Source organism: Dendrobates tinctorius, unplaced genomic scaffold, assembly GCF_039654945.1.
Source record: "Dendrobates tinctorius isolate UK_male_01 unplaced genomic scaffold, ASM3965494v1 ptg000292l, whole genome shotgun sequence".
Lineage (NCBI taxonomy): Eukaryota > Metazoa > Chordata > Amphibia > Anura > Dendrobatidae > Dendrobates > Dendrobates tinctorius.
Window position 1 is genome coordinate 4,185,001 of NW_027361959.1, and position 26,069 is coordinate 4,211,069.

The window sequence follows — 26,069 nt, forward strand, 5'->3', positions numbered from 1 at the left end:
CTATGAGGAGGCAGCATTATACCCTATGAGGAGGGCAGCATTATTCCCTATGAGGGGGTGCATTATACCCTATGAGGGGGGCAGTATTATACCCTATGAGGGGGGCAGTATTATACCCTATGAGGGGGGCAGTATTATACCCTATGAGGGGGCAGCATTATTCCCTATGAGGGGATGCATTATTCCCTATGAGGGGGGCAGTATTATACCCTATGAGGAGGCAGCATTATACCCTATGAGGGGGTGCATTATTCCCTATGAGGGGGGCAGTATTATACCCTATGAGGGGGGCAGTATTATACCCTATGAGGAGGCAGCATTATACCCTATGAGGGGGTGCATTATTCCCTATGAGGGGGGCAGTATTATACCCTATGAGGGGGGCAGTATTATACCCTATGAGGGGGGCAGCATTATACCCTATGAGGGGGCAGCATTATACCCTATGAGGGGGTGCATTATTCCCTATGAGGGGGTGCATTATTCCCTATGAGGGGGGCAGTATTATACCCTATGAGGGGGGCAGTATTATATTCTATGAGGGGGTGCATTATTCCCTATGAGGGGGGCAGTATTATACCCTATGAGGGGGCAGTATTATACCCTATGAGGGGGGCAGTATTATACCCTATGAGGAGGCAGCATTATACCCTATGAGGGGGGCAGTATTATACCCTATGAGGGGGGCAGTATTATACCCTATGAGGGGGGCAGTATTATACCCTATGAGGGGGCAGCATTATTCCCTATGAGGGGGTGCATTACACCCTATGAGGGGGTGCATTATTCCCTATGAGGGGGGCAGTATTATACCCTATGAGGGGGGCAGTATTATACCCTATGAGGGGGTGCATTATACCCTATGAGGGGGTGCATTATACCCTATGAGGGGGCAGCATTATACCCTATGAGGGGGCAGCATTATACCCTATGAGGGGGTGCATTATACCCTATGAGGGGGGCAGTATAATACCCTATGAGGGGGTGCATTATACCCTATGAGGGGGGCAGTATTATACCCTATGAGGGGGGCAGTATTATACCCTATGAGGGGGGCAGTATTATATTCTATGAGATGGCTGCATTATATTCTATGAGATGGCTGCATTATACTATGTGAGGGGGCTGCTTTATATTCTATGAGGGGGCTACCCCAACTCCTGCTACATAATTAAGACATGTACAACCTTATATTATACCCGGATATTAGCGTGTTTTACCGCATAATTGGTGGTCTGGTATTTAACTCTATGCAGCTACATAGTGGGCCCCAAGAATGATTTTCTCTGGTGGGCCCAAGGTGTTCCAGTCCGACGCTGCACACAGCACATACATATATACACGCACACAGCACATACATATACTGTATATACATATACACACACAGCACATACATATATACCCGCACACAGCACATACATATATATATATATATATATATATACACACACACACAGCGCATACATATATATATATATACATATACACACACAGCACATACATATATATTTACACACACACAGCACATACATATATATATATACACGCACACAGCACATACATATATATATATATATTTACACACACAGCACATATATATATATATACATATACACACACACAGCACATACATATATATACATATACACACACAGCACATACATATATATATATATATATATACACACACACAGCACATACATATATATATATTTACACACACACAGCACATATATATATATATACATATACACGCACACAGCACATACATATATATACATATACACACATAGCACAGAGCGACAGCTTTAGGCAGTTGTGGAATTATGCTTCCTGAAATAAAAATGATGGCTAAAGACACATTTGGGGTATTTTGCAAGCATTTGGGCTAAAAATCTTTTCTGTAGCCATTTGTATTCTGCTGTCTGCATGTGTCTGTCTCACTGCAGGCTGCTGAGTGCTGTCCATTTCTTCTGCTTCTCTGTCACTCATCTCTTTTTTCTACCGTAGATTTGGAGTAGAAATGATTTCAAGCTCCACATTTAGATAGCACATGGAAGTTATTTTTTGCATGTTCTCATTCTAGCCAACAATGTTGAGGGGTGTGGATTAAAATATGTTAAGTGCAGCTCATATTTGCTAACTGATGCATGAGTTTTCTAATGTAAAGGCGCCTTTTTATGCACGCGTCCCAATGTTTGAAGCGCAGTATGTGTTTCTCCTGAAGCCTCTCCTTGAAAAAGAAAATACCAATGAATTTCTAATAAAAATGTCCAATACCATGACTGCTCCAAAAACGAGAAAGAATTTCTAGATACAGTGCATATAAAACTATATGTAATTTATGAATTATTCAAACTGAATATCAAGCCTCTAGTGCCTTCTATAATGTCTTCCATTTAATTAACACTGGACACTATCTTATTAATTAAATGGTATATACACATATTTACTAATAATCATTACTAGTATACAGTGCATGACTATACTGTCAATGATAAGTTACTGTACTTGTCGTAAACAGTACTCATTTAGGTGAGGAACATGTAGCATGTATGCTTATTGTAATTTACAAAAAAAATGCAAAAATATATTAAAGAGAATCTGTCAGCAAGATCAACTCCCACCCCCAAATTTCATATCTGGACTTTCAGGTCTTAGAGAGCTAAACACATGAAGACATTCATATCTTCTATCTGTTGCTACATTCCTGAGAAATCAATGTTGTGATTGATATGCAAATTAGGTGTGAAGTGCTCTGTGTATGACAGAGCACTTCCCCAGTTTCTCCCTCCTCAGCCTGTTTTCTCATCCAGCAACAGCCTCTTTAGCTTTGATTGAGAGCTCACTGTCTGTCTTATGTCAGGTGACATTCAAGGAAATCAGACAGTGACCTATCAATTAAGCTAAAGAGGCTAGTGCTGGGTGGGAAAGTCACATTGAGAGGGGCAGAGGCTTGGGAAGTGCTCTTTCACACCCAGAGCACTTAATTACTCATGTACACATGAATTAAACTTCTGATTATCTAGGAATGCAACAACAGATCAAGTTATAAAGGTATCGATGATTTTCGCTTTCAAAGACCTCTATGCCCATACATGCGGATTGTGGAGTTGAGTTTATCGACAAGTTCCCTTTAATAAATATTGATAATAAATCATTTCAGCAATTCTCTTTACATAAAAGGCATGACATCTAGTTTCATTAACATGGCAGGCATAAAGTGTCAGTTGTAATTAGATACTAATGAAGAAAGAGACAAACTAAAAATACAACTTCCTATCTATCCGGCTGCCTCTCATATCTTAAAAATGCAATGATGTGCTTTAAATATACTTACATTTAAGTCAGTTTAAAGTAATAGGGTTACGATCTTATGCCAACAGTAAAAGAGTCTTAATACTTATGTATTATTGAATTGTACATAGTCTATGAACTCTTTACTCTCATTGTTAATATGTCATAGAGTGGAGCATTATTTGTAAAAGTAAAGGCACATACAGATACATTATTGATCGTCTGATTTCTATGAGCGCTGTATAATCAATCCTTCCCACACAGATTCATAATACGGTCGGGTGCATGAGGCCTACACTGCTATGACGCAGCCACCTCTATAGTCTTCCAACTGACATGCCAACTTTGGTATTAATATACCAGGGACTATCTAGTCACAATGAAGATCATAGGCAAGTGCCGAAAAAGTCAAAATGTAATTCTTTTCCGAGAGCCATTAAATAATTTCGTCTATATACAACTTAAATAGTCTCCTAGCTAATACAATGTATTAATCTTTTGACAGAACTACTACTAGGTACTGTAAGTGTAACTGGCTGTGGATGATCTCGTAATTAAGGGTACGTTTCAAGAGTTCTGTTCCAGTAGCAGACACTCAAGAAAGTATGAAATACTTACAGCAATATTACGTTACAGAAGGGATTATCTGACTTATGTTTAGACTTTTACTGAAACCTAATATGGCCTTACAAATAAAGTAAAAATAGAAGAACCTCAAGGGCTTGACCGTGTCATCTACTGTATTGCCAAGCAACAGGATATAAACCCCTATTCTGAGGATTTCACTCGCACTTCAGAATATCAGAACCTGTAGCACCTCGATGTCGATGTAGGTATTAGAAACACTTTGACATGGCATCAAGTAGATTTATTTTCGGAGAGAGATGTGAATTAGTACTTACTTGCTTCTTTGGCTTTATCTGAGTAGGTTGTAGTCAGATCTTCATCTACAGGGTGTGCCACTGGTCCTATCATGGGGATAAGATGTCTCTCAGCTCGGATGCTTTTTGTGGCATGGGGCAGGAGCATGGATTCAGGTGAAGTTGAAGTGATATTAGATATCTGCTCTGGCTCCTCAACTGGCAGGAATCCCTCCACATCTGAGAAGGGGGTTTCAGCTCTACTGCCATCAGGCTGGTATACTATTTCTCTTTTGGCGACTCCACAGGTCGACTGTGAAACACCTTCTGTAACACCACCAGGACCACTTTCATAACCACTCATCTCAGATAAAGATTGTTGCTCGTTTTCGGTTTTGCTGCTGCTCCCAGGTGGAGATCTTGGACTCTTCTTACGTGCCCTACGGTGTTTTTCTGGGAGTGCCTGCTGTGGGTTAAGATGCTGTTGGGCACTCTGGAGATGCCCAGAAGATGATTGGATGTCAGCGTCACTATCTGTCTCTCCGTAATATGCCTCACTATCTGGAGGAGAGGTAATGCTCTCCAAGTGCAGCAGTCGAGGTTGACCAGATGTCTTTGAGATTGATGGAGATGCAGACCAGAAGCTGGGAGGGTCTGGGCTTCTAATAGAGTTTGGGCTGCTAGGCGAAGGAAGCACTCTCTGTGTCCGAGGAGTCAGAGTTCCAGCTTCTGTCCTGTACAGGATAAAAATCAGAGTCAGATTACACCCAGTAAGCTCTTAGTTGGGAGGAGTGCACAGAAGAGGAGATAGCTCCAGCAATAGTAGTATGAACTAGCTCCAGGACACAAGAGATACAAACCGTTCTAGATGGGTAATTTTTATCTCAATACCGCTTATTCCCCAGGGAAGCAGACATTGCCAATAGTGCGCTCCAATGGGGATGACCCATCATTTTAGAATAGGTCATCCTTACACGGCAGTCAATTGTTTAGCATTTTGCACCCTTTTTTGTAAACCACAGCTGGGATTGGGTCCGAAACATGAAAGAGGTACAAATCTTTCCATTATGCTTTCTCCCTTTATATGTTTCACTCCTACATTTGCCAATAGTGATGGAAATTAATAACGAAAATATTGTTGTGTGAAAGTGGTCTAGAGTGGTAGTCTCTGTGAGGCTACGTTCCCACTATGAGCTTTTGCTGCAATTTTGACTCTGGAGAATTTCTGCACTATTTCAGCCTCTATTATTTAAATTACGTTACGGTTGCAGTTCTTCATTGTGTTTTTGTGTGCATTTTTTTAACACGTTTTTGAAGCTGTGTTTTTTGTCTCTTATTGGTATGTCAAGCTTTGTTTTTGATACTTCCTAGAATATGACTTTGACAAAACCTTATTGATATACTTAGGTGCTGCTTTACATGCATTTTGATCAATTTCCACCACAGAAACGCACTAAAAACACATGTGCATGTTTTGTACCTGTGGAAATTTCAGACCCAATGCAAGTCTATGGGGAAATTACGCACAGAAAACTCAATGAATTTGATGTTGTGGATTTGAAACACGCACCATAGGTCATTTTACGCTAAGTTAAAAAAAAGCACAGTGCGCATGAATTTTCTATGAGTTTTTGACGCAGCAAGAATACGCAGCAAAAAGCACAATTCTTGGATATTATACTCACAGTCGTTGAACTGTTATTCCAAATTATTCAGCACATACGATATATCTGATAATTCAATCTTTTAGATTTAAACTTAAATTTACATCTCACTCTTACAATGTTCACACTTACAGTTGTGGCCAAAAGTATTGACACCCCTGCAATTTTGTCAGATAATACTCAGCATCTTCCTGAAAATGATTGCAAACACAAATTCGTTGTTATTATTATCTTCATTTAATTTGTCTTAAATGAAAAAACACAAAAAGAATTGTCCTAAAGCCGAATTGGATATAATTCCACACCAAACATAAAAAAGAGGGTGGACAAAAGTATTGGCACTGTTCGAAAAATCATGTGATGCATCTCTAATTTGTGTAATTAACAGCACCTGTAACTTACCTGTGGCACCTAACAGGTGTTGGCAATAACTAAATCACACTTGCAGCCAGTTGACATGGATTAAAGTTGACTCAACCTCTGTCCTGTGTCCTTGTGTGTACCACATTGAGCATGGATAAAAGAAAGAAGACCAAAGAACTGTCTGAGGACTTGAGAAACCAAATTGTGAGGAAGCATGAGCAATCTCAAGGCTACAAGTCCATCTCCAAAGACCTGAATGTTCCTGTGTCTACCATGCGCAGTGTCATCAAGAAGTTTAAAGCCCATGGCACTGTGGCTAACCTCAATAGATGTGGACGGAAAAGAAAAATTGACAAGAGATTTCAACGCAAGATTGTGCGGATGTTGGATAAAGAACCTCGACTAACATCCAAACAAGTTCAAGCTGCCCTGCAGTCCGAGGGTACAACAGTGTCAACCCGTACTATCTGTCGGCGTCTGAATGAAAAGGGACTGTATGGTAGGAGACTCAGGAAGACCCCACTTCTTACCCCGAGATATAAAAAGCCAGGCTGGAGTTTGCCAAACTTTCCTGAAAAAGCCTAAAACGTTTTGGAAGAATGTTCTCTGGTCAGATGAGACAAAAGTAGAGCTTTTTGGGCAAAGGCATCAACATAGAGTTTACAGGAGAAAAAAAGAGGCATTCAAAGAAAAGAACACGGTCCCTACAGTCAAACATGGCGGAGGTTCCCTGATGTTTTGGGGTTGCTTTGCTGCCTCTGGCACTGGACTGCTTGACCGTGTGCATGGCATTATGAAGTCTGAAGACTACCAACAAATTTTGCAGCATAATGTAGGGCCCAGTGTGAGAAAGCTGGGTCTCCCTCAGAGGTCATGGGTCTTCCAGCAGGACAATGACACAAAACACACTTCAAAAAGCACTAGAAAGTGGTTTGAGAGAAAGCACTGGAGACTTCTAAAGTGGCCAGCAATGAGTCCAGACCTGAATCCCATAGAACACCTGTGGAGAGATCTAAAAATGGCAGTTTGGAGAAGGCACCCTTCAAATATCAGGGACCTGGAGCTGTTTGCCAAAGAAGAATAGTCTAAAATTCCAGCAGAGCATTGTAAGAAACTCATTGATGGTTACCGGAAGCGGTTGGTCGCAGTTATTTCTGCTAAAGGTTGTGCAACCAAGTATTAGGCTGAGGGTGCCAATACTTTTGTCTGGCCCATTTTTGGAGTTTTGTGTGAAATGATCAAGGTTTTGCTTTTTGCTTCATTCTCTTTTGTGTTTTTTTATTTAAGACAAATTAAATGAAGATAATAATACCAAAGAATTTGTGTCTGCAATCATTTTCAGGAAGAAGCTGAGCATTATCTGACAAAATTGCAGGGGTGTCAATACTTTTGGCCACAACTGTATGTCTTTCCTAACTGATTACTTTCTATTTTAAAAAGTTGAAAATTACATTTCATTCATTCATTCACTGATTTATTCCCTATTCATTGTGAATTTTGTATAAATTGTTTACTAAATATTAAAATAATAGATACCCATCACCTACAAATATAGTTATTTCAATGAGTTAGCATTAGATATAGTGTTGACCTCAGCATTGAGACATTTCTAGTTATTAATGATGTTTTCATCTGCTGAGTCTTTCTCTGAGTCACAAAGTCTCGTCACATTTTCTTTAAGAGACAGACAACTCTGCTGGTTAAAAATAGGTTGTACTTCATGCTTGCAGTGTAGTGACCTCATGTAATGGCTAATAAGTCTACTAAAACTATAATACCGATTCTTCTTGCAGCTGGAGTCCACCAGCTGCTTGGGCCATTATATTAAAACATCTAGGGCATAAGAAAGTTTGGGCAACAAGAAATATCATATAGTTATAAAATTATTACTAGTGATGTTCGTTACTAGCTTGAGCATCAGTGTACTCGAGGTGCTCGTTACTCGGCTAGTATTTTTGAATCAAGTCCCCAACCCGCATGTTTGATGCTTCTTAGACAGTCAATAAACATTCAGGGATTGCCTGCCAGTCACTGTAATGCCGTAGCCATCTTGGCTGTGGTATTACTGTCATTGCCTGGCCACATAGCACCACCAGGTGTTAGGGCTGGTGGAACGCACCAAATTTGAAAAGATGGTAATAAGGTGCGTTCGCAGCCCGGGGTCCACTGTGCAGGGGTGGTAAACTGCTGCTCAGTAATGGCAGACGCTATATGGCGGTATAATAGAAAAACACATGCGGGTTGGCGTCACCCGGGGTGTACAGGGCGGACTCTGTTGCTTCACAGAGCCGCACTACCGCAGAACATAAATGCCGGATCCTGTTTAAAGCTCACAGAGCTCGGCAAGGGAGCACACAGAATGCGGTCACAGAATTCTGCCCCAAGGACACGGGGTCAGAGTCCCTCTAGACCTTCTGGGCACGTGGTGTTGCACCTGTGGACACCATTATAGACGCTGACTATGGTGGAGTGTCGAGCATGTGCACCGTGGTGTGCAGAGCCAGCGGTGGACACTGATGCCAGTCTCAGACTCTGCCTCTACCCACACCTAAGCCTGGGCGCTTAACAGGCTAGGCTGCACAACACATGCGTACCAAGGGTAGGGGTTTCTTAATGAGTCATTCACCAGAGACATTCATACATGCATACAACACTCAATCCTCATAGTCTGGTAATGCAGTCTATACTAGCGCATGGCCGAGCGGCCATGCAAACCTTTTATAGCAGCGTCCTTCCGGGACCTTCCTGACCTTTCTGATGGTCCAATCCGAGCTGGAGAAGGACCTGAGCATGTGACCTCCGATCTCCAATGAGATATCGTCCCACGGGCATGCTCAGTGGACCGAAAGGAGGACTTAGTCCCTGGAATAGCTTGCTACTGACCAGCATGCATTGCTATAGCTGGACCAGAAGTGGCAGCAGCAACCAAACCCACAGAGCTGGTCTGAGCAGAGCGCCGAGATCGACGAGTCTGCTGAGCAGCCTCCCCTGCAGCCGGAGAGGAATGGAAGACTGCTGAATGCAAGGCTTGCGATTCCTGCTGTGCAGTAACAGGAACCCGACGCCTAACACCAGGTCTAAATAACATTCATGACTCCATACTTGCCACAGTGTACCAATGGACACAGGCAGAATAGGGAGAGGTGCTGCATTGCTGAGCTAGGGACAGAGTTGTAGCTGTCTATAGGCAGGGTTTAGACATGTAAAATCTTTCAACTGCAATAACAGCCCGTATTAGGACTAATGATAATCAATATACATATTTTGATAGCAGCACTTAGGGAGAGATTGTGCTGAAGCGATAGTGTAGGACACTATAGGGCTAATTGCATGTCCTTTCTGCTGCAACTCATACCAAAAGCCCTTTGAGTTCTCAGGACTAATAATCCTGCAAATTTACTTCAGCAGGGAAATATTGAATGCCATTTATACTGCACCAGTTGTGTGTCAAAATTATACAGCCAGACTTGATTGGTTATCAATAGCATCCCTATATTGCTCCTGCTATATCACTCCTGCACTGTAGCAAGTCCATCTGAGAAGAGCACATTTTCCTGCGCTAGTACTACTGCAAATTTTTTTTTTTAAAGGGAAATATTATACAGCTTTTATACTGCGCCAGTTGTGCATCAGAATAAAAAAGCCAGAGTTGGTTGGTTAGAAATTGTATCTATATATTGCTATTGCTCCTCTACTGTAACAAGTCCATCTGAGGTGGGCAAATTTTCCTGCGCTAGTAATCCTGCTAATTTTTTTCTGCGGGGAAATATTATACAGCAATTATACTGCATCAGTTGTGTGTCAAAAGCATACAGCCAGACGTGGTTGGTTATTAATAATATTGCTATATTGCTCCTGCAGTGTAAGAAGTCCATCTTAGATGGGCAAATTTTCCTGCGCTAGCAATCCTGCAAATTTATTTCAGCAGTGAAATATTAGACAGCATTTATATTTCGCCACTTGTGTGTCAAAATCATACAGACAGATTTGGTTGGTTACCAGTAGCATCCCTATATTGCTCCTGCTATATCGCTCCTGCACTGTATCAAGTCCATCTGAGGTGGGCAAATTTTCCTGCGTTAGTATTACTGCAATTTTTTTATTAAAAAAAGGGAAATATTATACAGCATTTATACTTCACCAGTTGTGCATCGAAATAAAAAAAGCCAGAGTTGGTTGGTTAGAAATTGCATCTCTATATTGCTATTGCTCCTGTAGTGTAACAAGTCAATCTGAGGTGGGCAAATTTTCCTGTGCTAGAAATCCTGCAAATTTTTTTCTGCAGGGAAATATTATACAGCATTTTTACTGCACTAGTTGTGCTTCAAAATATAAAAAGCCATACTTGGTTGGTTAGAAACAGCATCAATATATTGCTCTTGCACTGTAACAAGTCCATCTGAGGTAGGCAAATTTTCCTGCAATACTAATCCTGCAAAGTTTTCTCAACAGGGATATAGTATACATAATTTAAAATTAAAAGAACCAAAAGAGAAGAGAAAGAAAACCGAGTGACGGTTTAATGGGATTATTTATGTATAAAAGTAAATGGGCAAAGAAAGGATTAAGTATTGTAAAATAGCTTTTTGTTAAGACAAGTATCTGGGCAAAAGGTGGCACAAAGGTGTACACATACACAACAACTAAAATAAAATGGTGAACAGCACAAATATAACACATACATAACAGATACTTGTCTTAATAAAGACTATTTTACAATACTTATTCCTTTCTTTGCCCCTTTACTTTTATACAGAAAAAATACCATTAAAACATTACTCAGTTTTTGTCACGGTCCATTTTTGGAGCCGTGGCAGAATGTGGATTCTTATAGAAACCTTTTTCCTTTTTCCCCTGGTGGCCGCTGGGGTTTACTACAACTGTAGTTGTTTTTGGCGATGGTTTTGCCCCCGGTGGCTGCTGGGATTACTACATGTGTGAATTAACCAACAGGTGATGACTACTCCCCCCTCCTTCCTATAAAAGGTCATCATGTGCAGTAAATCACTGTTGGTAATATTGTTCATTTTCTAACCAACCTTGGTAAAGACTGGACCTGCCTGGTGGAGAGGGGGTTCAGCTTGTCTGGAGCAGTGGAGTTGCTGCTGGATGCTGTTCGGATCCTTTCTCTGTTGCTTGGAGCTTTTGCAGCAGAGCAAAGCTAAGTTTTGGGTGTTAGTTGCTTTAACCCCTGTGGTGTCTGTTTCGTTTTCCTTTGTGTGTTATTGGGTGCAGTTCACTTTATTCCCTGTCTCACCTCCTGGGGAGGGGGTTGGTGGTTTAGCTCAGGGCTAAACAGGAGACAGGGACAGGTCGGGGACTTGGGCCTCACTACGTTCAAGTGTACCCCCAAGTTAAGGAGAGTCAGGGCACCCCCTTAGCCTGAGGGGCAGTTCAGGGGCCCAGGTTCCATGTCTCCTGCTTTGTCCCAACTGCACCGTGACAGTTTTCTTCCACTTCTCTTTTGGTTCTTCTAACTTATCCAAGTGGATTGTACTGCTATCCCACTGAAACTGCTTAAATTCATTTTTCATGGTTTTAGATATTTAGGTGTCACTATAGTTCCTTGGATATACAAGTTTAAATGATTTAAAATTGGCAAGGCGCATGGTAAGGGACAGGGATATGGACGTGATGCTGATGGTGAGCACAAAGACTGAGGCTGTGGGTAAGGTGAAACTGACTGCTGCTGGAGTACAACAAGCATACACATCATGTCAACCTTGCTTCCTTTCCCACTTTGTAGGGGGGCATGGAACACCACACTTGAAGCCAGACCAGTGTAAAAAGGTTGTTGGATGTATAGCAAATAATGCTTCCAGTCACTTTACCAGCTCCACCCTGTCTTCCACATGGTCCAGTCTTAGTAGTCGTGATTGTGGACCACATAATCCTCACCCTGATCCTCCTTCCTCCCACAATGCTGAGTGCCTGGAGACAAGTGATCCCACACTTGGACACTCCAAAGAACTGTTCACATTTCCATTTATAAATTCTGGCCTCTCGCCCTGTCTGTTACAATCGGGACATGAGGAGATCGCATGCATATTTGAGCAGCCACGAACACAAGAAGGCGATGGTGGGAAAATGTAATTACTGTCGCAAAAGGTGGATGATGATGAGACACAATTGCCAACAAGTGATGTTGTTAAGTCATCAAGTCAGGAGGAGGACTAGAGGCTACTTTTCCAGACTGCTTGCACTGGAAAATGTTGCTGTTTAGGCTTGTGGAGATGGAAGCTTTCCGCAACTTCCTAGTGGTGGCTGTCCCTCGATACTTTGTCCCCAGCTGCCACTATTTCTCCCGGTGCACTGTCCGCACCTTACACAAGCACGTGTCTCATAACATCAGCCATGCCCTAACCAACACAGTTGCTGGGAAGGTCCCCTTATCCACTGACACATGTGGAAGTCGGGACCCAGTTGGAACCTGGGATGGAACATGTGCTACCGACACCGAGGATTGCTGGCTCTGGTTCAATCAGGGTTTCTCCCATCTTCTACAGCAGTTCCTGCAGCTCCTCTTCCTCTGCAACACTGGTTACCAGTGTTCAAGAGCTGTTTGCTCAAAACGCATATGATTTCATTATACACCACACCCTGTTATTGCTGTGTCATCTGAGATGTTCGCTTGTAATTTTCAATTTTTAAAGGATAGCCTAATAAAAGTTTGCTGATTTTTAAATAAGCCCTGTGTGTGAGCTGGATCCACTTCTTTTTATTTCTATTGCCTCGGACTCTGTGCAGCAGTTCGGATCCCGTGCTCCTTCTCGTGCCTGGAATTGCTGTACATCTCAGGGGTGAGCTGAAATTTATTTATCTTTTCACCTCCTCTTCCTCACCCTCCATCTCAGAAACGTCAAAATCAGTTGCAAGCTGGAAGTACTGCTGCACTGTCTGAGACAAGTGGCAACAGACTATTCCAAAGATGATCTGCTTAGGTGATAAACCGCACACCCCTACAGAATTGTTGAAAGGTCTAACAGCCCAGACTGATTTGTGACTGTTGTCCTTGACCCTATAACCAGGCATGGATGTGAGTGACAATGGCCAAAACCTGGTGACGGCTCTGAAGCTTGGCAGCCTCGAACACATTCAATGCCTGGCCCACGTGCTCAACTTAGTGATTCAGAGGTATCTCAAAACTTGATCTGCCTGAGCTACTTGTGAAAGTATGCTGCATGTGTGCCCATTTTCGCAAGTAGGCTACAGCTGCTGCCACCCTGGCAGTGTGGCACCGACTCACCGACTGGTGTGTGATGTCTCCATGAGTTGGAACTCAACATTACATATGTTGGCAAGGCTTTGTGAGCATCAGTGAGCAGTAGTTGAATACAAGCTGCAACATGCCCGGTAATACACCCGTCAACCTCTGCACATAAGAGCTGATGAGTGGGCATGGATGTCTAACATCTGTACGGTGCTCCAAAACATTGAGGAATAGACCAAGATGGTGAGCGATATTGATGTCATATTCAGAATAACTATGCCGCTTCTCTGTCTACTGAAATGCTCTCTGCTCACAATTAAAGAGGAGGCTTTGCAGGTAGAGCAAGTTGAGATGGAGCAAGAAACTATAGTGTACAAAGTGATGCTACACAGCCCAGCTTCGTCTCATCCACTCAATATGGATTGGGTGATAATGAGCAGGAGGAGGAACAGGAGCTGGTTGCCTGAGCCACAGACGGTACTACCCACACCACCTTCATCCTGTCTGTTCAGCGTGGATGGCCTGAAGACGAGGAGAGGGAGGATGAGGAGGAGAAGTGGACAGTTGTCTTGTTGGTCAGACAGGAAAGTCTTGGCTGTTGGCAGCTTGGCACACATGGCTGAGTTTATGTTCCTTTGCCTTTTCGGTGATCCTCGCGTTGTACACATTTTGGCCAACATTAATTACTGGTTGGTCACCCTTCTAAACCCATGTTACAAGGAGAACTTTACATCTCTTCTTCCTGTGGCGGAGAGGTCTAATAAAATGTTGCAGTACCAGAAGCTCCTAGTTGAAGAATTTAAAAAAATTCCCATCTGACAATGGTGGCAGAGGTCATAGTTCCTTGGATAACTAAGGATTAGGGGCGAGGAAGACTCACACCAGATGTAGTCGAGGCAGAGGAACACTATCAAAGGTCTGGGACAGTTTTCTGAGACCCTCCCATCACCATATCTGTAACTTCTGTGTTCTTTTAATTGTAGGCCTCATTCCATTTACAGTAAACAATAGAAAGATGTGCTTTACCAAAAACCTCATCTGTGCACAAGACGCTTGCTGTCTCTCTAATCTCTAACAATAGTGAGGGACGACTGCTGGCCCTCTAACAATAGGAAGGGCCCTGAAAAAAATTTTTTGTGACTTTCATAAATTAAACAGGATGTGGCTGATCATGTGTCACACACAACATGGCCATTTAAGGTAGTAAAATGTTATAAATTGGGGAGCAGAAACCTGCAGGTCTAGCAAAGGAAACAGTTTTTTGACAACAATGAAAGATAATCATCTTTCACAACTGGCGCAGGATCTAGCAAGATAGGAGGCACTTCTAGACCTAATTTTAACTAATAGGCCAGACAGAATATCAAGTGGTCAGGCTAGGTGTCACTTGAATAATAAAGATCACAAAAGACTGAGTTTTCACATAACTATTGAGAAGTTGTGTAAGAGAGGAGCTACACAGACACTAAACTTCAGGAAGCAGAATTTCCAACTGCAAAGAGATGATCTTGTTCTAACTGGGACATGTCCATGAAAATAAAAGTACAGTAGACAAAGCAAATTGGACACTTTTATAAACATCCTGAATAGGACATGGGCAAAATATATACTCTAGGGCAGGGGTGGGGAACCTCAGGCCCCAGGGCCATTTACGGCCCTCGATGACCTTTTATCAGGCTCCCGGGCAGATTCTCAGGGACCGCAATCTTGGGCAGGGAGCTGTATTTTGATTGCCACAATCTCATTAATTTCTTCTTGTTCTGTTAGCACACACACGCAGTGTTCACTACTGAACATTGAAGGGCAAGCAATGAAAGATTAAGTCATGAAACCAGTGCCAGAGTCAGGATGTACTTTGTGGGCGGAGTTTGTACGGCCCCCGAAGGATGGTATAAATATCCAAATGGCCCTTGGCAGAAAAAAGAATCCCCACCCCTGCTCTAGGGGAAGAAACAAGTGAGAAATTTGAAGAAACCAGTATGGCTAAATAAAAATGGAAAGGACACAATAAATAAAAAAAAAGAAAGCCTTAATTAAATGAAAGCAATAGGATAGTAGTGACAAAGTATTAAATATAAAGAAATTATAGAAAAATAATAAATTGTGTAAAAACTAATCAAGGCAGCAAAGATTGAAATGAAGGAGCTCACTGCCAAAGAAAGTACAAATAATCCAAAAACATTCTTCAGCTTGTGAGGCAGTGAGGGGAATCATATATGAAGGTCATTTTGTTTCCCTTAGGATGCGCAGCATAGAAACATGCTAAACCCGCTGAAGAGCACTGTAATTACAGCCACAGCTATGGTTACAATGCAAAACAAAAGAGAGTGTGGACTTGATTAAGCTATATGACCCAGTCTGATTTAGGAAAACCTGACATGAGCTTTTATTATTGCCTAATACTCGTGTGGTTCCACTGGTACTTTGAAATCCAACTGAGGAGGAAAGGCGGACCGCCCCTTTTATTTCTGTAGGTTTCCTGTTCCTATGGGCGGATCCCTCTCTCATGTGAGTGCTGTCATGGTGAAGAGTAAAAAGAACATAGTTTTGCATCTATACAAGTCACTAGCGCGGCCACACGTAGAATACTGTTTACAATTTTGGGTTCAAGTGTATAAGGACATAGTTGAGCTTGAGCTGATGCACACAAAAGAGACAAGGTTATTAACCCCTTAATCCCATATGACGTACTATCCCGTCCATGTGCCCTGGGACTTAATTCCCAGGGACGGGATAGTACGTCATAGCGATCAGCGGCGCCCACGTAGTGAGCGCCGCTGATCGCGGCCGGGTGTCAGCTGATTATCACAGCTGACAAGCTGATACCCGGCACAATGTGTCAGGGGCGGTCACGAACCGCCCCCGACACGTTAACCCCTTGCACACCGCGATCAAACACGATTGCGGTGTACCGGGGGTTAAAGGGAAGCATCGGCAGGGAGGGGGCTCCCTCCGTGCCTCCCTGAGCCCCCCACGGCAGCGCAATGTGCAGCGCTGCTGCGGGAGGCTCCTTCCCTGCAGGCCCCCGAATCCAAGATGGCGACGGGGACCTTCGGAGGCCTGCAGGGAGCCGGCTTCCTCAGTGCCTGCAAAGCGCAGGCACGAGGAAGCCTGCTGCACTGCCTGTGACAGATCGCTGATCTGTCACAGTGATCTGTGATGTGACAGATCAGCGATCTGTCACAGGACAGTGATGTCCCACCTGGGACAATGTAATAAAGTTAAAAAAAAGAGTGTTAAAATAATTAAAAACAAAATCGCCAAATAAATTAGAAAAAAAAAAAATTCCCCCAATAAATTCATTTTTTGGAAATAAAAAAAAAAACAATAAAAGTACACATATTTGGTATTGCCGCGTCCGTAACGACCTGCCCTATAAAACTGTCCCATTAGTTAACCCCTTTAGCGAACCCCGTAAAAAATAAAAATAAAAAACGAAGCAAAAAATAATGATTTATTATCATACCGCTGAACAAAAAGTGCAATAACGCGCGATCAAAATGACGAATATAAATATCCATGATACCACTGAAAACATCATCTTGTCCCGCAAAAAACGAGCTGCCATACAGCATCATTAGCGAAAAAATAAAAAAGTTATAGCTCGCAGAATAAAGTGATGCAAAAATAATTATTTTTTATATAAAATAGTTTTCATTGCATAAAACCGACAAAACATAAAAAAAGACCTAAATGAGGTATCGCTGTAACCATACTGACCAGAAGAATAAAAGGGCTTTATCAATTTTATCGCACGCGGAACGGTGTAAACGTACCCCCCCAAAAGAAATTCATGAAACGCTGGTTTTTGTTCATTCTGCGTCCCAAAAATTGGAATAAAAAGCGATCAAAAAATGTCACATGCCCGAAAATGGTACCAATAAAAACATCAACTCGTCCCGCAAAAAATAAGACCTCACATGACTCGGTATGTCAAAATATGGAAAAATTATAGCTCTCAATATGTGGTGATGCAAAAACTATTTTTACAATAAAAAGCTTCTTTTAGCGTGTGACAGCTGCCAAACATAAAAACCCGCCATAAATAGTAAATCAAACCCCCCGTTATCACCCCCTTAGTTAGGGCAAAAATAATAAAATTAAAAGAAAATGTATTTATTTCCATTTTCCCATTAGGGTTAGGGCTAGGGCTAGGGTTAGGGCCAGGGCTAGGGTTAGGGCTAGGGTTAGGGTTAGGGCTAGGGTTAGGGCTGAAATTAGGGTTAGGGGTGTGTTGGGGTTAGGGTTGGAGTTAGAATTGGGGGTTTCCACTGTTTGGGCACATCATGTGCTCTCCAAATGCAACATGGCGTCTGATCTCAATTCCAGCCAATTCTGAGTTGAAAAAGTCAAATGGTGGTCCTTCCCTTCCAAACTCTGCCATGCGCCCAAACTGTGTTTTACCCCAACATATGGGGTATCAGCCTACTCAGGACATTGCAAAACAACTTTTGGGGTCCAATTTCTCCTGTTACCCTTAGGAAAATAAAAAATTGGGGGCAAAAATATCATTCTTGTGGAAAAAAATGATTTTTTTATTTTCACGCCCGGGCGCTATAAACTTCTGTGAAGCACTTGGGGGTTCAAAGTGCTCACCACACATCTAGATAAGTTTCGTGGGGGGTCTAGTTTCCAAAATGGGGTCACTTGTGGGGGGTTTCAATAGTTTAGGTACATCAGGGTCTCTCCAAACGCACATGACACCCGCAGACCATTCCATCAAAGTCTGCATTCCAAAACGTCACTACTTCCCTTCCGAGACCCGACGTGTGCCCATACAGTAGTTTTCTCCCACATATGGGGTATCAGCGTACTCAGGACAAATTGGACAACAACTTTTGGGGTCCAATTTCTCCTGTTACCCTTAGGAAAATAAAAAAAATTGGGGACTAATTGATCATGTTTGTGGAAAAAATACGATTTTTTTATGTTCATGCTCGGGCATTATAAACTTCTGTGAAGCACTGGGGGGTTCAAAGTGCTCACCACACAACAAGATATGTTCCTTAGGGGGTCTAGTTTCCAAAATGGGGTCACTTGTGGGGGGTTTCCACTGTTTAGGTACATCAGGGGCTCTCCAAAAGCAACATGACACCCGCAGACCATTCCATCAAAGTCTGCATTCCAAAACGTCACTACTTCCCTTCTGAGACCCAACGTGTGCCCATACAGTAGTTTTCTCCCACATATGGGGTATCAGCGTACTCAGGACAAATTGGACAACAACTTTTGGGGTCTAATTTCTCCTGGTACCCTTGGGAAAACAACAAAAATTGGTGACTAAAAGATCATGTTCGTGGAAAAAATACGATTTTTTTATTTTCACGCCCGGGCGTTATAAACTTCTGTGAAGCACTGGAGGGGTCAAAGTGCTCACCACTAGAGTTGAGCAAAACGGGTCGAAAAATTTCAAAAGTCGCCAACTTTTGGCAAAGTCGGGTTTCATGAAACGAAACCCGACCCTAGGATGAGGTCGGCCAAGAGGTCGGCGACTTACGCGCCAAAGTCGCGTTTCAAAAGTTTGTTTTGCGCTCTTTTTCAGCCAATCAGGATCCACGGACACTGTGGGCAACGTGATGACATAGGCAGGGGTCACCACCATCTTTCAGAAGGGCATGCAAGTGATTGGCTTGCTTTGGTGGGCGTCACAGGGGGTATAAAAGGGCGTGCACGCCGACCGCCATCTTACTTCTGCCGATCTCAGTATAGGGAGAGGTTGCTGCTGATTCTGTAGGGAGAGCGTTAGGCAGGGAAGAAGACAAAAAAACTGCTTCTGCTGCTAGCGATTTGGCCTGCACAACACACCAGTCACTGTGTGTGCAGTGCAAGGGGAGGCTATATAGTGGTGTATCAGTGGTGTTGGCTGTTGGGCTGCCTTCTAAGGCTTCCTGACATTCCTGCATTGCTGTTTACCCACTGCTCCGCAAACTGCTTTTTTAAAAGCAATCCCAATTTTTTTTTTTTGTCCTGCTGAGAAGAAAAAAAAAACTGCTTCTGCTGCTAGCGATTTGGCCTGCACAACACACCAGTCACTGTGTGTGCAGTGCAAGGGGAGGCTATATTGTGGTGTATCAGTGGTGTTGGTTGTTGGGCTGCCTTTTAAGGCTTCCTGACAGGATGGCATTGCTGTTTACCCACTGCTCTGCAAACTGCTTTTTTAAAAGCAATCCAATCTCCCTTATCCTCTAGTCACTTTTGTCACAGCTGTGCCATCGAGCCTGTGACATAGCGCTCAGATATCAGTGGGCCTCACACAATCCAAAAGTGTCCAGTGTCCACAAGTGTCTGCAGAAATTCAAAATCTCCCTTATCCTCTCGTCACTTTTGTCACAGCTGTGCCATCGAGCCTGTGACATAGCGCTCAGATATCAGTGGCCCTCACACAATCCAAAAGTGTCCAGTGTCCACAAGTGTCTGCAGAAATTCAAAATCTCCCTTATCCTCTAGTCACTTTGGTCACAGCTGTGCCATCGAGCCTATCACATAGCGCTCAGATATTCATTGAGCCTCACACAATCCAAAAGTGTCCAGTGTCCACAAGTGTGTGCAGAAATTCAAAATCTCCCTTATCCTCTAGTCACTTTGGTCACAGCTGTGCCATCGAGCCTGTCACATAGCGCTCAGATATTCATTGGGTCTAACACAATCCAAAAGTGTCCAGTGTCCACAAGTGTGTGCAGAAATTCAAAATCTCCCTTATCCTCTCGTCACTTTTGTCACAGCTGTGCCATCGAGCCTGTGACATAGCGCTCAGATATCAGTGGGCCTCACACAATCCAAAAGTGTCCAGTGTCCACAAGTGTCTGCAGAAATTCAAAATCTCCCTTATCCTCTAGTCACTTTGGTCACAGCTGTGCCATCGAGCCTGTCACATAGCGCTCAGATATTCATTGGGCCTCACATAATCCAAAAGTGTCCAGTGTCCACAAGTGTCTGCAGAAATTCAAAATCTCCCTTATCCTCTAGTCACTTTGGTCACAGCTGTGCCATCGAGCCTGTCACATAGCGCTCAGATATTCATTGGGCCTCACACAATCCAAAAGTGTCCAGTGTCCACAAGTGTGTGCAGAAATTCAAAATCTCCCTTATCCTCTAGTCACTTTGGTCACAGCTGTGCCATCGAGCCTGTCACATAGCGCTCAGATATTCATTGGGTCTCACACAATCCAAAAGTGTCCAGTGTCCACAAGTGTGTGCAGAAATTCAAAATCTCCCTTATCCTCTCGTCACTTTTGTCACAGCTGTGCCATCAAGCCTGTGAGATAGCGCTCAGATATCAGTGGCCCTCACACAATCCAAAAGTGTCCAGTGTCCACAAGTGTCTGCAGAAATTCAAAATCTCCCTTATCCTCTCGTCACTTTTGTCACAGCTGTGCCATCGAGCCTGTGACATAGCGCTCAGATATCAGTGGGCCTCACACAATCCAAAAGTGTCCAGTGTCCACAAGTGTGTGCAGAAATTCAAAATCTCCCTTATCCTCTCGTCACTTTTGTCACAGCTGTGCCATCGAGCCTGTGACATAGCGCTCAGATATCAGTGGCCCTCACACAATCCAAAAGTGTCCAGTGTCCACAAGTGTCTGCAGAAATTCAAAATCTCCCTTATCCTCTCGTCACTTTTGTCACAGCTGTGCCATCGAGCCTGTGACATAGCGCTCAGATATCAGTGGGCCTCACACAATCCAAAAGTGTCCAGTGTCCACAAGTGTCTGCAGAAAATCAAAATCTCCCCTGTCCTATAGACACCTTGTACCTTGTTTTACATTACTATATAGTTTGTTGGATTTTGTCTACATTTCTACCAAAAATGAGGAAGGCTGGTGGAAGAGGCCGTGGAATTGGGCGGGGGTTGGCAGCTGGTAATGATGGTGTTGGTGGTGGATCTGATGGTAGTGGCAAGAGCAAAATAGGACCGAATGCAGGAGGTGTTGAGCCTGCGTCATCGTCTGGCTACATAAGGCCTCGAACGCTTAGTTTTCTAGGAGTTGGCAAACCGCTTTTAAAGCCAGAGCATCAGGAAAAAGTTTTGTCTTACATTGCTGACTCAGCCTCCAGCTCTATCGCCTCCTCTTCTTCAGTTGTAAAAAGTAAAAGCACTGAGTCGTCATTGGAGGCTCATGTTCATGAACCACACCTTTCCTTGTGTCCTTCACCCCAACCAAAATTGAAGGATGACGCAGGCCATACTACTGATTACTCCATGGAGCTGTTTTCACATACCATGCCTGGATTATCAAGTCAAATGGTGAATTACCCAGGCCAAGATGAATCTGACATGGAGTGCACTGATGCACAGCCGCTGATGGATGATTCTGCTGGTACATTCACTCAGAGCACTACATTGTCCTCGCAGTGTACAGAGCCAGATTCTGACCCTGATGAGACTCAGGTGCCCCGTCCCGCACACTATACCACCATACACGGTGACACAGAGGAAGGTGCACATGACATAGAAGAGGAGGTGATGGATGACCCAGTTGTTGACCCAGATTGGCATCCATTGGGGGAAGAGGGTGCTGCTTCCAATAGCTCAGATGAGGAGCATCCACAGCAGACATCGACATCGCAACAGCTGTTATCTGGCAGGCCCGGAGCACTCCAAAGACAGGTTCCACACATCAAAAGAGTTGCTGGACAGCTTGTCCAGAGGGTCAAAAGATCACAGTGTGCTAGGCCGCAAAATGTCTGCCAAAGTAGGAAGAGTGCAGTGTGGCACTTTTTTGAACAAAATCCTCATGATCAGGCCAAGGTTATCTGTAAGAAGTGCGCAAAGACCTTTAGCCGAGGGAAAAATCTGAAAAATTTGAATTCCAGTTGCATGCTTAGACATTTAACCAGCATGCACTTGCAAGCGTGGACACAACACCAAACCTCAAGTGCCACATGTGCAACTGATCACAACGAAGGTAGTCAGCAACGCTACATTGTTTCCCCCACTGTAAGCCCACCGGTTAGCACAGCAGCAAATGTTGAGGTGTCGTTGCAAGGCCACAGCAGTCAGGGAATCCCACTGTTATATCAACGAAAGACTGATTCTAGGCCATCAGAAAGAACACCAACTCCATCACCATCATCAACCCTCTCTCAGTCCGCCCTGTCCACCGCTACTTCCACCATATGCAGCTCTCAAGTCCAGCTCACCCTCCCAGACACTATGAGTAGGTCAAGAAAGTACTCAGTCTCTCATCCGCGTACACTGGGTTTGAACGCCCACATTGCCAAACTAATCTCGTTTGAGATGATGCCCTTTCGGTTGGTGGAAAGCACAGCTTTCCGCGAACTCATGGCCTATGCAGTACCACGCTATGACCTACCCAGTCACCACTTCTTCTCTCGCAAAGCCATCCCAGCCCTCAAGTCCATGCACTCAAGCAGTCAGTGAGCGGAAAGGTGCACCTCACAACTGATGCATGGTCCAGTCGGCATGACCAGGGCCGTTACGTGTCCATCACTGCGCACTGGGTTAATGTGGTGGATGCAGGGTCCACAGGGGACAGCGGTGGTGGGACAGTGCTGCCTAGCCCACGGTATAGGAAACAGTTGGCTGTAGGAGTTCGACCCTCCTCCTCCTCCTCCTCCAGAAGCGAAAGCTCGTCCACAGAGCGCAGTCGTACGAGCACTCCATCTGCAGCTGCCACTGTTGCACACGATGTGTCCCCCTATCGAGCAGCTAGTGGAAAGCGTCAGCAGGCTGTGTTGCAGATGATGTGTTTGGGCAACAGACACACCGCCGAGGTGCTGGCTGAGTACTTGAAGCGACAAACTGAGTCATGGCTGGGCAGTGTACATCTTGAGGCAGGCAAGGTAGTTAGTGATAACGGCCGTAATTTTGTGGCAGCCATAGCCCTTTCAAAACTCAGCCATATACCTTGCTTGGCTCACACCTTGAACCTGGTGGTGCAGTGCTTCCTCAAAAATTATCCGGAGTTAACAGCCCTGCTCCAGAAGGTGCGAAGACTGTGCGCGCACATCCGCCAGTCGCCTGTACACTCCGTTCGTATGCAGAAGCTGCAGCGATTGCTCCACCTTCCCAACCGCCGCCTCATTATCGACATTGCAACAAGGTGGAACTCCACCCTGCACATGGTGGAGCGGCTGTGCGAGCAGAGGCAGGCCATAATGCATTTGTGGGAGGATACACGGCCAGGCACTTTGAGAGCAGACATGGAGTTGACAGGTGTGCAGTGGTCGAAGCTGAAAGACCTCTGTAAAGTCCTTCAGTGTTTTGAGGAATGCACACGGCTGGTAAGCGCAGACGACGCCATCCTAAGCATGAGCATCCCACTTATGCGTCTGCTCATGCAAACTTTGACGCACCTTAAGGAGCAGGCGTCTGCAGCCAATGTTGATGAGGAGGAAGAGGAGGAGGGAATCCTTGATGACATTCAGCCATTGTCTGCTCAGGGACCTCTCCTGGACGAGGTGGAGGAAGAAGAGGAGGAGGATGATGGGGATGATTACTTAGGGGAGGAGGATGCATCTCGTGGGGCAAGTGAAAATGTTGGCGTGGCAAGGTCTGGTACAGGGTTTGTGCGTGACTGTAGGGATGTGGATTTGCCAGAAAGTGCTCCTCCAACCAGCACTCGCAGTGCATCATTGACACCGGGAACATTGGCCCACATGTCAGATTATGCCTTGCAGATCCTAAAAAGGGACCCACGCATTGCCAAAATGATGAACGATGACGACTACTGGTTGGCCAGCATCCTGGATCCACGCTATAAAGGCAAATTACAAAACATCATGCCACAGGAGAACCTTGACCTAATATTGGCTAACAAACAAGCAACTCTGGTAAATCGGTTGCTTGAGGCATTCCCAGCACACAGCAGCGGTGATGGTTCTCACACGAGCCGTACAGGCCGGGGGCAGCTTGGCAGAGGTGTTCGTGGTGCACACAGCAGAAGTGGCGTTGGAGACAGGGGTTTCATGACAATGTTGTGGACTGATTTTTCAAGTACCGCTCACACAACTGGTAATACTGCATCGATGGAAAGTGACAGGAGACAGCAGTTGTCAACTATGGTTACAAACTACTTTTCCTCCCATATCGATGTTCTCCCACACAGGTCATTCCCCTTTGACTATTGGGCCGCTAAACTGGACACCTAGCCTGAATTGGCACAATATGCCTTACAGGAGCTCGCTTGCCCAGCTGCAAGTGTGCTATCGGAAAGAGTCTTCAGTGCAGCTGGATCAATCCTGACAGAAATAAGGACCCGTCTGTCAACCCAAAATGTGGATGATCTAACCTTCATTAAAATGAACCACGCATGGGTTTCCAAGGATTTTGTCCCACCTTCCCCTGATGACACATAGGGTGACAGAAAAATGGCTTGCTTTGGTCCACCTCTTCCTGGGACTTGACCTATTTCACCTTTTGCATCAGCTGAATGTCCAACATCGACATATGCCACTTTCTAAAACTCCCCAACTGTGCTGCCTCCCCCCCCCATGGCCGGGGTCACCACCTAGCGCACGACACCGTGCGAGTGCCGTTTCCCTGGACAGGTGGGTAGGCCGACTCTTGGGCGCGGGCACTGGCACAGGGTCCTTCATAGTGCAATCAAGTGTCTCTGACGGTGGTGGTGCACACCCGCCGTCAGACACACCGCCGTACTATGAGGGGCCCAGTGCCAGTACCGACGCCCACGAGTGGGCCCCCCTTGCTTGGGCAGGGCCCCAGCATTTGCAATCTTTACCTCTCCCTGCTCCTCCGCTGTGTAGTCTGGGCCGTCAAATCCATACTGTGCCTGACACCGTCTGAGCCTGCCTCCTGATGTATAGACATATATTTTGAATGTGTACGCTATCCATACATGTTATCTGGGGATACGGTACCCTTTCTAACCTTTGTGCAATCACGTGCAATCCATACTGGGCCTAACACTGTCTGAGCCTGCCTCCTGATGTATAGACATATATTTTGAATGTGTACGCTATCCATACATGTTATCCGGGGAAACGGTACCCTTTCTTACCTTTGTGCAATCACGTGCAATCCATACTGGGCCTTTCACCGTCTTCCTGCCTCCTGATGTATAGACATATATTTTGAATGTGTACGCTATCCATACATGTTATCTGGGGATACGGTACCCTTTCTAACCTTTGTGCAATCACGTGCAATCCATACTGGGCCTAACACCGCTGAGCCTGCCTCCTGATGTATAGACATATATTTTGAATGTGTACGCTATCCATACATGTTATCCGGGGAAACGGTACCCTTTCTAACCTTTGTGCAATCACGTGCAATCCATACTGGGCCTAACACCGTCTGAGCCTGCCTCCTGATGTATAGACATATATTTTGAATGTGTACGCTATCCATACATGTTATCTGGGGATACGGTACCCTTTCTAACCTTTGTGCAATCACTTGCAAGCCATACTGGGCCTTACACCGTCTGAGCCTGCCTCCTGATGTATAGACATATATTTTGAATGTGTACGCTATCCATACATGTTATCCGGGGATACGGTACCCTTTCTAAGGGTACCCTTTCTAACCTTTGTGCAATCACGTGCAATCCATACTGGGCCTAACACCGTCTGAGCCTGCCTCCTGATGTATAGACATATATTTTGAATGTGTACGCTATCCATACATGTTATCTGGGGATACGGTACCCTTTCTCACCTTTGTGCAATCACGTGTAATCCATACTGGGC

The 26,069-nt window shown here is 44.4% G+C and overlaps 1 protein-coding gene across 1 annotated transcript in view; it reads right to left on the reverse strand.

The window, feature by feature from the left end:
• Positions 1–26,069, reverse strand: part of SYNPO2L (synaptopodin 2 like) — a 173,079-nt gene that overhangs the window by 52,555 nt on the left and 94,455 nt on the right. The window contains exon 3 of the mRNA XM_073560041.1: positions 4,200–4,891. Coding sequence (XP_073416142.1) covers positions 4,200–4,891 — 692 coding nt within the window. The remainder of the gene's footprint in view (positions 1–4,199; positions 4,892–26,069) is intronic.